We start from the raw sequence: 13,048 nt of genomic DNA, 5'->3' as shown, positions 1-13,048 counted from the left end.
TACTAAACCTAGACCTGAGTAACTGAAACTCCCCCAGATAATTCACCTCTCTTCTCACCCTGATGCACTGATTTCTTTAGAATAAGGTCAGTCTGGATTCATAAGACCACATGACCTTTATCCACTGAAACAGATTTATTGTGGGTTGTTTCTTGTAAATAGTAGATTTAATGACTTCACAACATGTATGCACGTACAGAATCTGAATGTAGGGACACTTTTAGACCAATCTTGGAACCTTTTATTAGCAAAACTTTTTGGCGAGAGCAGCATATTATTAGTACAAAAAATCAAAGGAAACACAACCTTACTGTAGATAATTAACTTATCAGGACAGGGGTAATTGTTTATTTACCTGTTTTACTAGTTTCAGCTACTTCCTGTAACCTTTGTCAGAAGCATCACAATGTTGTAAGACACGTCACAGCAACATCATTGTGACGCTACTGACGAAGGCAACAGGAAGAAGCTGAAACTAGTAAAGCAGGTAAACAAACAACTACCTCTGTCTTGATAAATTATCTACAATAATTGTATGTCGAAGACAGAATGAAACTCTACCAGGGGAAACCCAACCTGCCCTGTGTACCTGTTACCTGTAAGACTGTGGATGAGTCATGTGGTTCAAGGCTCTGACAATGGATCCAGTGTTCCTGACAGTTCACAGTCTGGGTGACATTAGTTGGATACCATTTCTGTCTCCTCTCTACTGATTTAATGTTGTTTGCTTTCAAATGAGGACGCAAAAAAATTAACATGAAAACATCTGTCTCCCCAGGTGTTCCCTGATGTCACTATTCTTTTCAGCAATGTAGTTGGATTTACATGGATTTGCAGCCACATCACCCAATGCAGGTGGTCTCCATACTCAACACCATGTACACTCTGTTTGATACTCAGTCTTTAAGGTTTATGTGTGGTTTATTTCTACTCCCATCACTATAAGTGCATTTATGCATATGCTCTGATGTTGTTGGAGTACTATACTCAAAATGTCTGTGACATGACCCCAGACATCGACTACCTCAAAGGCCCCTCCAATGGGAATAACATTCAAGTTCATGTCAGTGGGTAGGATACATGAGGAGTTAGTGCATGTTTTTGTTTGACTCAGTGATGTTTTTCTCCTGGTGGAGGCATACACATATAAGTTCTAAAATTGTGATTGAAAAGACAAAAAAAAAGAAATAAGAAATTTAAAAAAAAATTAATAAAAAACACAAAAACTTTAAAGTTTATTTCAGTCTACATGTTTAGTTGAGCAGAATTCACGTTATACATATTTAGACAAGTAATTACAAAAATAGCTTAATTCCTTTACAACCAAATACACAAGCAAAAAACATTCTCACAAAGTCAACTTAATACTGTGATTTGCAAAAACACCTGTATTCAGACCCTGTGCCATTTACTGACTCCATTAAGCCTTGAACTGAAACTGACAGAATCTGCAAAAGAAATAACAACATATAATAATGTTAAGTGACAGATAACCATCAGCTACCAGTGAAAAAGCCAAGACCAACTTTCAGTATCACTTCATACCCACCATACATTTCTTTTATCATGATTACAACTTACTGTATTGGTTAAAAAAAATATTGTTTTATATAAAACATTTCCATAATGCATTTGTTTTTACATAAATGAGTGATACTGGTTTCAATGTTTTTTACAAAACCCTCATGAAATTAGAAATATTTTTGTGTGGTGTCAGAAATGCACTTTGAGAGTTTATGTACAAGAATGTTTGCAGTAAAAAGCTGATAAGTTACATTAAACGTTATCTCCTCTGTCATTTCAGACTTAATCAGAAACAACATTATATGAAGCACCTTGCAGTTACAAATGAATATTTTCAATTGAATACCTAAGAAATCTGCATTACGAATGTACTGTGTGTTTTCTACCCAGGTGAACTAACCCAAAATAGTTATTCTACAAAATTGCTTTCATTCTAATTAAACAACTTGTAAGTAAAGTAACTGATCATGTAGATACAAATGCAAAGTCAACTCCATGACAAGATTTTGTTTTCTGATTAACTCGGTAAAAATCATACTCAAAAAACAAAACAACACTAACACTGGATTTCTCTAACATTTGCAAATATTGCAGTTTTAGTTGAAGTGTTTAAACCTGAATGAAATCATACAGAGGTTAACAATATAAACACTGTAAATTTGACTGTTATTTTATAAAGTATATGCAGTGTCAGTTGCTGAATGATATTAATATTGTACAACACACTGTGTATTGCCACTTAGTGTAAAATATGCATATGCCCACTAAGAAAATGTAATAGATTTCCATTAATGTAAAAGTGTTTCTGTCAACAAATGCAGACACATGACCTTGTATACATGCAGACAAGTATTTGAAAGCAGTTAAATTGTGCATATGTAACAATATGTGCACATATTTGTATGTCTGCTGGTAGGTGTGCATGAGTGGTGGGGTTTATCCAACCCTAATGGGCTTTAAAGAAGATCTTTAAACAGTTCTTGAAGCATTGCATTTTGTTGCTGTGTACTTGCATGTGTGTAATGACAATAAATTGAATCTGATCTGATTTATGCACAAAGAAATGTTTCCGTCTGAGAAAAATGTGTTACAATTGCAAATCATAGACTAAAACATATAAAATAAAGTACTTTCATAGCACTGACTCAAAGTTGATAAATGAAAGTAAGAAATGCAAATGCAAAATGCAAGAAGACTGACCATTTTGTTAAAGTGTTGCTAAATAAGATTTAAATGCCATTCTTTAGTTAGTTAGTCCTTCAGTCCAAATGGCTAAAATAGACTTTAAAATAGCAAACAAATAACACACATTTTATTCAGCAGCAAGAAGTTACTCTGTCGTCCAAAGAAACTGGCAACAGTAAATAAACATGAATTCATCTGTGATTAAAAGGTAATGACTGATCAAAATGCATCTGTTATACTAAAAATTCATTAAGAAAAAAATAACCAGGCAATCATTTTGTCAAGGCATCTAAACAAAACCAATTTAAGGTTGTAACTGATCCACATCCTGCTCAAATACTGAAACTCTGGTTTATAATCAACACTGTAAATGGTTCCTTCAAATCTGGCCTTGAAATTTCAATGGCTATATAATCCACAAACATGTCAATGCACAGGAATGCAAAATGTGACTGGACAGACAGAAATGCAACAATATATAACAGAATAAAAGAAGACACCGCTGCCACAAGTGTAAGCCATTAAAAAAGCAGGCCTACTGACTTTTCTGAGCAGCTTGTTGAAAAAGAAGGCTATTAAAGACCACTTAATGTTAATAAATCTGTTGTTTGAGGTTTCAATGAGGGACCACAAGTCATACAGGCTGTCAGGATGCTGAACAGCTCTGTTCCTTTTATGATCATGCATTCAGTTAGCGAAAACCTTTTTAAAAAGAACCATTCAAGAGACCACCACATCATGAGCGGTGGATCCTTCCTTATGTGCCACTGACATCAGGCAAAAAAATGGTGTGTCTTTTCCTCTCAGGTGAATGTGGAAATGCAGTGTTCTCTGTCTCCCCCTGCTGGAGTCTCCGTAACAGAGGATCTGAGTGTTCAGTGTGACACTTTGGAGTTATGTGGCGTTCCCAGCTTCATAAAGGCCAGTGTGCCTCTTGTGCTCTCCATCTGTTTGTGTGTCCTTCCACCACTGGGTCCCAAACCCCTTCAGGGCTGAGAGAGGCGCTTACGTTTGAGCTTCTGCCTCGCCATCTCCTCCTTTCAGAAGACAAGAGAGAGGACAACAGAGTACTGACCGACACATCTCCATCTGCCACAGCTATGAGATTGGTCTGTCCATCCAAACATTCATCCGTGTGACAAGGTGAGTGGACACACCGCCATCCCCAGCACGCATGGTCACAATCAGGCAGCAAGTCAGACTTTGTTAGTAAGGCAGCAATCTTCCACTCCGACACTGTCACGTGGACTGTCCTTAATAGTTAGAGTCCCACTTTCTCATTAAAAGCACGGCTGCATTCTCAGAAACACTTTATCTCAAAGAAGTTCCCTTAATACTGCAGACTCAAAAAAAAACTTCTGATTAAAAAAAACCCTCAATATATTATATAAAATGTTTTTACAAAAAAGGAAAAAAGGGGAACGTGAAGGTGGTGTAGTATCAGATGCAATATATATACCATATCAATATGTACAGATATCTCCATGCTGCTTGTTAGTCATCACTGCAAAAGAAGAATAAATAGTAGAGGTTGATTATTAGATACATATCAATCAAGCTCACACTGCAACATACTTACAAAATGCCCCTGCAATCAAATCAAAGTCAAGCAATTAATTTACAACTAGAAATCATTCCACAAGTAATAAAATTAGCTTTGATTATGGCTTGACTCCTGTAATTTCACACAATTATGCAGCTAATGTGTAATAGATGATAAAATGCTGTCATTTAATTAGTTTACAGGCAATGGACGCTTTTTATCTAGTACACATGAAACCCTCACCTTGTGCCAGCAGCCTGGTATTGGCAGCCCATCCTGTCCCTGAAGGGTGAAAATATCAAATTAACACACAAATGTTGAATCATGGAGTGTATGTCTTAACACCTCAAACATTTTCATGAATAGAATAAGTATTCTGTTTTATTTCATTGCATTTATGAGATTAAAGTGCAAAAAAACAAAACAAAACCAATAACAGCATTGCTTATGACCACTTGCAGTTTCCTTTGATACAAAGTCATAAACATTTGGAGGGTTTGGGGTATAACATGGTAGCACATGTACGGTAAAGAATTTAAGCGAAACTGGAAGGAAGTAAATGTAAAATCACAACAGCAACAGGAAGTGATAAGAGAGGAGGAAAGAGACAGAGATACTGTACCACAGGACAAGGGGCCTCAGGGCCAAGAGGAGGAAGAGGAGGCGAAGGGGAAGAGGGCCTCGCCTCCATAGATAGATCTTTAGTCTCATCACAACCCTGTCAGCAAAAGCCAGTTACACATTCACAGCTTGGAAGAAGAAAGTCAAGGGTAAAAGTGTAGAAACTAACAGAAACAGTATAGAGAGTGAAACAGAAAACAAGCACTGCAAATTATTTGGTTCTTACCAAGATTAAAAAAAACAGTTAGATTTAGAAGTGTTAGATAATTTATCTTGTTTTAAGAGTTAATCTTCTATTTTGAGTGTTCATACATTTGTAGACACGCTTATCTCTAGATTTAACAATCTTAATTCAAGAAATCTTATCAAGTGAAATGATCTCACTACATGGACAGATATTTCACTTGTTTTGAGTACCTTTTCCCTCAGATTTAGTGTTTTTATCTTGTTTTTAGACACCCCTTTTTTGCAGTGAGGGAAATATATGTATATATTTCAAGAAAACAAAATTGAGAGGAAAGTGAAAACAAGCTAATCAGATCTCTGCAGTATTAATTTGTGTGTGAAGATGACGTACCACAGGACAGGGCTGGTCAAGGCCTGGGGGACCCTGCTCTCCCTTCTGGCCCTTCAGACCTCTCTTTCCCACTCCTCCCCGGTCACCCTGGACATACAGAGGATAGACTCATTCAACCAAACACAATCATAAACACACAGTGCAGTTTAGTATTAATACACTGTTTAACCATAAAGCTGGAATAAAATATTTTTATCTGTTCTCCGGAAATGATTGATGATGATGATGATGATGTGATTTATTCTTGATAGACAAAGTGTATGTATGTATGCATTGCACCAGGTCAAAGGTGATTACTGATGTGTATTAATAGGAATAAAAAGAGGAATGCATCAGAAAACAAAATAACTTCAACTTTATGGGCAGCAGTGTATATGGTGCTTAGGCAACGCTGCAAATCTATAATCAGTTAAATTAAGGTACATTGTGTATTATTTCAGATAACATTAAATAAAATGCAGCAACAGTAGTAAGTCACATCCTTTTATGTACACACCTTCTCTCCTCTTTCTCCTCTGTCACCTTTCTCCCCCATTAGACCTGGGAAACCCTGAAGACAAAGTCACAATGATGTTAATACATGTGAAGATGGTAGAATTGAAAATGATTTCCTTCAAAATATTAAAATCATTCTTCTCAGAAAAAACAAACCAACTCACGTCTAATCCTGGCTCCCCTGGCCTGCCCTGTGAACATAAAAATGCACATAAAAATCATGGTGTATATTACTTTTAAGACCAACACAATCAAAAAATAACAATGTAATTTAAATAATGTGCATATTTGCTACTTACTTTCTCTCCCTTAGCACCTGGAAGACCCACTAACCCAGGAGACCCTGGTGGGCCCTGGTGTCCATCCATTCCCTGTGGTCAGAGCATATTAGCACCACTTCAGGACTGATTTTTTTAAGGGTAGCTATTCCATTTTTCATTGATTTTAAAGTTTAGTGTCACTTACTCTGGGTCCAGGGGCACCACTGTCACCCTTCTCTCCCCTCATCCCAGCTCCAGGCTCACCCTACATTACAACACAGGAACATTAAGTACAACGCAATATGCTGTAGCTTCAGCCATAAACCACATACATGGTCTTACAGCCTTACCTTTGGACCAGGCATCCCATGTAGCCCCTGAAATACATTGACCATTGTGAGTACTGGTTCTAAAACAATAAATCTGATGTGATCACAGGGTTCCCAAGGGGTCTTAAAAAGTCTTAAAAGTCTTGAATTTACAAATCTGCATTTAATACCTTAAAAAAGTCTGTAAAAGGTATTAAATTTGATATGTTAGGTCTTAAGTTATGTTGTCATAAACTAGTTCACTGTGTTATGTCCTGTAAATGTCCAAGCTGCAAAGAAAGTAACGTTAGTCGACTCAGTTCCATTGGATCCAACCTGAAAATTTATATTAAAATTAGGAACCAATTATTGCTAACTTTGCAGCCCCCACTGAGAAATGATCACAGAACATTCAGTTCAACACATGCATAGCCATTAGTTCAACTTGGAGCAATGAGAATGAAGGCGTTGGAGTAAATAAATACATTATAATACATACATTCCAGGAGTCATAAATTTTTGCCAGTATGGCTGTGAAATAGGCTGTGAAATGGGCATTAAATTCTGTTCTAAGAAGTCTTAAAAAAGGTCTTAAAAAGTCTTAAATTTTCTTTACAGAAACCTGTAGGAACCCTGGATCAGACTGTGATATTAGTACTCACCATGGACCCAGGAGACCCAGGGATTCCAGGTGGACCAGGTGGGCCTGGTGGTCCTGGCTGAGAAATCATCTGTACCTGAGTACCATTGAATTCATGAGTTAAGAAGGTGCAACAAATAGATTAAAATACACTAAAACGTTCCTGTTTTTTATGTTTTAAGTTTTAAGCTCCTTTGCAAGTTAACCCATAAAGACCCAGTGATACTTTTATGGCAGTTCTCAAATTAATTTTTCTCTCTATTTAACCTTTCTTAAGTGTTTTACCACCATTTTCTATACTATCATCCATTGTATTTTGCATTTTTTACCGTAAATTATGTATTTTTTATATTTCATTTCCAACATTTAATGTAGATGTTCATGAAAACTCTGGGTAAATTTGAAGGTAATTATATCAAAACAGAGGAAACTGAAGGAAAAGTCACATTTTCAGCAAAGATATCAATAACTGAACATAAAAACAAGTGTGTCCATCCACTGTCATTTATCAAACTCCATGGGTTTTACTGGTGAATTAATGTTGTAGAAGATGATGGTGTTTCCATGTTCGCTATGGAGTCTCTGAACGTCTAAATAGGTCATATCTGATGACCATGAAAAGATGACAACCTGCATTTTAGACCAATTATTTACATATGTTGATAGGAATAATGGATCAAGAGGTATTAGACACTTCAGATCAGTAAATTATTTTGGTCACTATTGGATGTTTGGGTCTTTAAGGGTTAATGTCGTGAAATTCTGTGAATTCATAAATGTGCTCTGCTCACCAGGTTGTCATCCAGTCTGCAGTCGCCCTTCTCACCTTTCTGTCCATCCATACCCTAAACCACAAAGAGCTGCATGAACTTTCACCTGTTTTTATCATTTTTACTATTTGTACATCAGTGAAACGTTGCATTTACAACTTACAGCAGGCCCAGAGAGCCCCATCTCTCCCTTCTCTCCTCTCTCTCCTGGAGGTCCCATCTCTCCCAGGTCACCTTTAGGTCCCTGAAGGTAAACAGGTCGTATACAGAATAATCAGCCCCAAGAAAATCAAATCCTTAAAGCATCATATTAGTTGTTGATGTTAAAAAAAACAAATGTATCCTGTCATGTTCCCGGTGTGTAACTGTGTGTAATTGTGTAATCTTTACCTTCTCCCCATCAACTCCTGCTGGCCCAGGTAAACCAAGTTCACCCTGACAAAGCAAGAGAACACTAACTTGACAAATATAACCAGCTTTAATCTACACAGACGGTTTCAACACAAGTTTTAACCACTGTTTATATTTGTACAATACTGGAACAATTACATAAGTGTTTGGAACCCTCAGAGAACCCTTACCTTTTCCCCTGCAGGGCCTGGGGGTCCGGGTGGTCCAGGTGGGCCCTGAAGAAATAAGCAGATGATGATAAGAGGAAACAGAAACTAATAAGCTTGATAAATGTAATGAAATTATTTGTCGGCCACACTGAAGTCTGGCATTGCATGCACTCATCTCGGTCCAACATGATCTAATTAGACCTTGTAAGTGCATTGATGTACTTAGGACGCCACTGCTCTGCTCAGTCCTAGACATACACACATATGACTGTTTACCCCAGTGTTTATCACAATGGTAAAAAAGAAAAAAGACAAGAAAAATGCAGAACTTCACCATGTGGCTTGAACTGCAGCCAATGTAATACAATACAAAAAGGCTGTTGTATTTCACAACACAGTTCAGTAAACAAAACTGAAGATTTCTCTCATTTACTTCACTGCTCACAACAATTTTCTGTGTGTTGAAGCAATTTTATCTCACAGAGATTATAAAACAGCTCAAAATGTGGTTTGTGCAACACAATAGCTGGCATCATTCTCCATTCTGTGGATTGTTTTGAGGCAGGATGAGACCATTGGGGGGAGTCTCAACAATAATTTCATGTATTTTTATGTAACACAAATGACAAAAACTTGCACACACATGCATGCCATATCCATCCCATGTTGTCTCCTCTGCCTGTTGATGAGTGACAGCTCTCCTAAATCATGCTGTTTAATCTTTGCATCCACAATGTGCACTTGTTACTTCTTTCTCCAAAGTCCTCGATCATCTTGAAACAATAAAAAAGGAAACCTCCCAGAGGTGAACATGCTGCTTTTTTACTCCATTTCTAATTTTTAACACACTGTTTTACATTACTTTCCATGGCAACCAATAGATGTTTACAAACCACAAATTCCGCAACTGAAAAGTGAAGACTATTCATGCACACTATCATACACACGTCAATAATATGCATGTTAGCAACAAACAATTTAGCTACGGTTTTTAACCAAATTCATCATTAACTCAAATTTCACCACAGTTGAAACAAATGTTTGTTCTCACTACAAAGTACATGGATCACAACACATGATGGGTGGCTAATGCTCATTCCCTGTTTCATGGATATATAACTGAGGTCTTGTGTGTGATGTGGTGCAAGCTGATCCACATTGACAAGAGGCGTGTGATAAGATCTCAGGTCCATGTTTTCACAGACTTCTCTTAACTATCTCATGCTGCTGTCTACAGTGTTGTATGCATTTCAGATGAGGTCCAAGGGGACCCTGTTTCATAGTGGGTTTTAATCAAATACACACTCCACTGCAGATAGCCATCTGTTATTAGCATGTAGCAGGGTACACTGCAGAATCAAAAGGGTTCTGTGTATGAAGAGAGAGATTTGAAACTGAGACTGCGGTGGAAATGAGTGGTTTTTCATCTGTTCTTACTAGATCATTCCCTTTGTGCATCATTTGATTTACTTGAAATACAATATATACATTTACAGTATATGTGTAGAAAAGACATTGTGCTGTCCTATAGCACAGACCATGTATCTTATGAGCCCATAGCATATAAACACACTCTAAACAATGTAACAAAGGCTGTTGATTTTTCTGCATGATTAACCATGCTACATGTTATCTGATAGAACAGCACAGCTGTACTGTATTTACTGGGGCTGTGCATTTCATCCCAGATGAATACACAAGGGAGCCTGGTAGACCAGGAGAACAGTGGTATTCAGTAATACTTTTTAGACATAGACCCCAGAGTGACATTCAATATATCTGAAGTGTATAGAGTTGTGAGTGTAGGACATACACAGAAACACACAGTTCCACTAGTTGAAGCAGGTGGGATAAGGTGTGAGCCTGTCCAATATTACAGGTGTTAGTCTGTGATCACCACCAAATAGCAAAACCATGCACACACAACAGCAGGTTACCGAAACACTGATGGTGTTGATGGCCTGTCAGGAAGAAACAGCAATATCTTCACATTTGTGGTTTGGGGTTGAAAAAATCCAGAATGTCTCTAACCATACTGCCATGTCTGGGTATGCTACATTTTTTAAACTTGATATCCTTTACAAATGCCTGTTGGAATATATGGTGCAACCATAAAGTCTGGTCTTATTGAGCATTGGATATCACTCACCTGGAAAGCATCTAGAAGCTTTCTGTTGAAGTCAGTGATGTCTGAGGAGCCTGCAGTGCCTTTCTCACCAGGATAACCCTAAGGCCAACAATATGAATGAACGACAGATACACATGCAACCCTACCAAATTATAACACAAGTCAGACAACTAATATTTATATTGTTTGGAAATCATACCATTGGTCCTTGCTCCCCTGCTTCACCTATATCTCCCTGTGTGATGCAAAGATACACATTATATTAACTAGAACGCAAATGAATGTGTGAAAAATACTGTGTATTTATTTGGGAGTACTCAAATAAAAGCAACAATTATTTTTGAATGTTCTTTCATTTTTAAATGATTACCTTAATCCCTGGAAGTCCGTCCATGCCTCTTTCTCCTTTCTCTCCCATACCTGGTTCACCCTGTTTCAATACACATCAGCAGTGGTTAAGCATTGAGTCAGTAGATGCATTGTACATAAAAGCCATGCAGTACACGATAACTAACATGTAAAGTTCATCTGTACCTTTACCCCTGGAGGGCCCTGAGGTCCTGGATAGCCAGGCTCTCCATCTTCACCCTGACAGTTCACAAAAGACCATTAACATCAAAAGTGATGAGGAAAAAAAACAAACAAAAAAAACCAAACAAAAACAAAAAAAACAAATAAACAACTGGATTGAGGTGAAACAAAAGACAATGGGAAAGTAATTTAGTGATTAAGATCTTACCGGCTTCCCAGGCAATCCTGGTGAACCCTGTAGGAAGAAAAGATACATTTGGTCACTGTAATTATTTAGACAGTTGAATCATTTCCATAAACACACTAGTTCTTGAACAACAAACAGATTTGCTTGAGGTACAAACTTGTGAAGTGCATGTGAACCACTCACCTCAATGCCATCACGACCTGGAAAACCCTGAGGAGGTCAGAGGGGACAATTAGTGAAACACTCGTCAACAGAAATCTGCATTAAACAGTTTGGTAAAATGTCCACTAGATGTCAGTGTTGAGAAATGAATAAACTGACTGGATCACAAACATTCATTCAAAGCACCTTCAGTACATGCAGATGGGCGATAAATTAAAAGCAGACACTGGAAAGATGAGCAAAGAAACATAACAGACACTGCTGCTTCTGTACAGGGCAAATACAATCATTAAATGATTTACCAAATATAAAAATGATGTGAATATGTGAACCAGCCTGACTGAAGTGAGCATTTCCAACAACACTGTCCAAACTCAAAATAAAGGACCAGCTTTAGAAGATCATCCCTGTAGTAGTTTTGAGCTAAACATGTAGAATATACACCACAGACTAGTAGAGCTGCTCCTGAAGCTTGCAGTGCACAACACCTCAAGATCTTCATAAAGTTGTGTTTTCACACCTTTTTTTTCTACAATTTTTATGTTAGGAAAAAGGAGTCAAAACAATAAAATCCTAGCTGTAATTTGTTGTTTGGTCAAGAATAATCCACAGCCCCAACATACTCCACTCCCGAAAACTCCACCTCCAGTCTCTGGCATCTGTCCATCAGCCGATTGGCTTATTTAGGTAAACAGACCTATCTTGGTTGTTTGTGGAGGCCAGGTGGACTTATGCTCGGAGCAGCTAAACATCTGCTATGAAGTCATCCATGAACGAGACAGCTTAGTGGAATCTTGGGTAAGACACACACTCTGCTCTCAAGTAGTTGTGTTTACTTGGTCGCTCAGTGTACTGTAATAAATGCAGTATTACAAATGGGAAGTTATTAGCCTTCCGCTCATATTTTACAAAACCTTGCAGAAGCTGCTTAGATATCTCCCAGCTGGTTTTCTTCCTCTTGCTCTTTTCACAGCACATACAAACTGTCACGATGATCCTATGTGGTCCTCTTTCATTTTCACCCTCAACAGCCTTTTAACCTCTTTTGATCTTTTCTTTGCAACAGCGTGAAACAAATCACTGTAGGAAATAATTCTTTTAATGTGAGTGCTGGGTGGGTGAGGTCTAGTTCAGATGTCAGATTCATTGCCAGGTATAGACGATAAACTGAGATTTCTTTAACTTACATTCAGAGAGGAGAATATTTTTCAAAACGTATCATTTACCCAAAAATACACTGAGCTTATGCTGCCAGATACCACATGGAAAATAGCTGCATTTAATACAAAGCAGAAAGTTTCAGATGGCATTTCTTTACCTTTCACTTTCCATCTTCTACCTCGGCCTGTCTCTTTCTTTCTGTCTCACACAGAGATATAACTGACAGGGTTCACAATCGCCCACATGGGCAGCCTCACACACTTTCTCCTGCTCAACCTTTGCTGCACTCAAACATCTGCCCACAACATGGAGCTGCTCTTTGCGCCACTCTACTTTGTTTTGCTGTTTTGGGGTTTGCAACGCCTTTAATCAACTTGTAGAGTACATTTGTAATTG

At 37.8% G+C, this 13,048-nt stretch overlaps 1 protein-coding gene across 10 annotated transcripts in view; it reads right to left on the bottom strand.

Annotated features, from left to right (window-relative positions):
• Positions 1-1,222: 1,222 nt before the first annotated feature.
• Positions 1,223-13,048, bottom strand: part of LOC115427461 (collagen alpha-1(XXIII) chain-like) — a 140,612-nt gene continuing 128,786 nt past the window's right edge. For 4 of the 10 annotated variants that reach the window (XM_030146022.1, XM_030146021.1, XM_030146025.1 and 1 more), the window contains 21 exons: positions 11,513-11,539; positions 11,351-11,377; positions 11,146-11,199; positions 10,982-11,041; positions 10,811-10,846; positions 10,633-10,710; positions 10,421-10,444; positions 8,505-8,549; positions 8,314-8,358; positions 8,087-8,167; positions 7,945-7,998; positions 7,176-7,250; positions 6,556-6,582; positions 6,411-6,470; positions 6,245-6,316; positions 6,110-6,136; positions 5,947-6,000; positions 5,451-5,537; positions 4,875-4,970; positions 4,496-4,534; positions 1,223-3,746 (listed from right to left, as the gene is read on the bottom strand). In XM_030146022.1, coding sequence (XP_030001882.1) covers positions 3,696-3,746; positions 4,496-4,534; positions 4,875-4,970; positions 5,451-5,537; positions 5,947-6,000; positions 6,110-6,136; positions 6,245-6,316; positions 6,411-6,470; positions 6,556-6,582; positions 7,176-7,250; positions 7,945-7,998; positions 8,087-8,167; positions 8,314-8,358; positions 8,505-8,549; positions 10,421-10,444; positions 10,633-10,710; positions 10,811-10,846; positions 10,982-11,041; positions 11,146-11,199; positions 11,351-11,377; positions 11,513-11,539 — 1,119 coding nt within the window. In that variant the 3' untranslated portion in view covers positions 1,223-3,695. Of the gene's footprint in view, positions 4,214-4,495; positions 4,535-4,874; positions 4,971-5,450; positions 5,538-5,946; positions 6,001-6,109; positions 6,137-6,244; positions 6,317-6,410; positions 6,471-6,555; positions 6,583-7,175; positions 7,251-7,944; positions 7,999-8,086; positions 8,168-8,313; positions 8,359-8,504; positions 8,550-10,420; positions 10,445-10,632; positions 10,711-10,810; positions 10,847-10,981; positions 11,042-11,145; positions 11,200-11,350; positions 11,378-11,512; positions 11,540-13,048 lie in introns of all 10 variants that reach the window. The other 6 variants (XM_030146028.1, XM_030146027.1, XM_030146031.1 and 3 more) reach the window with 6 other exon arrangements.

Source organism: Sphaeramia orbicularis, chromosome 10, assembly GCF_902148855.1.
Source record: "Sphaeramia orbicularis chromosome 10, fSphaOr1.1, whole genome shotgun sequence".
Taxonomy (NCBI): Eukaryota; Metazoa; Chordata; class Actinopteri; order Kurtiformes; family Apogonidae; genus Sphaeramia; species Sphaeramia orbicularis.
Note: the sequence above shows the minus strand (reverse complement) of the source record. Positions and strands in the feature narration are given on the sequence as shown.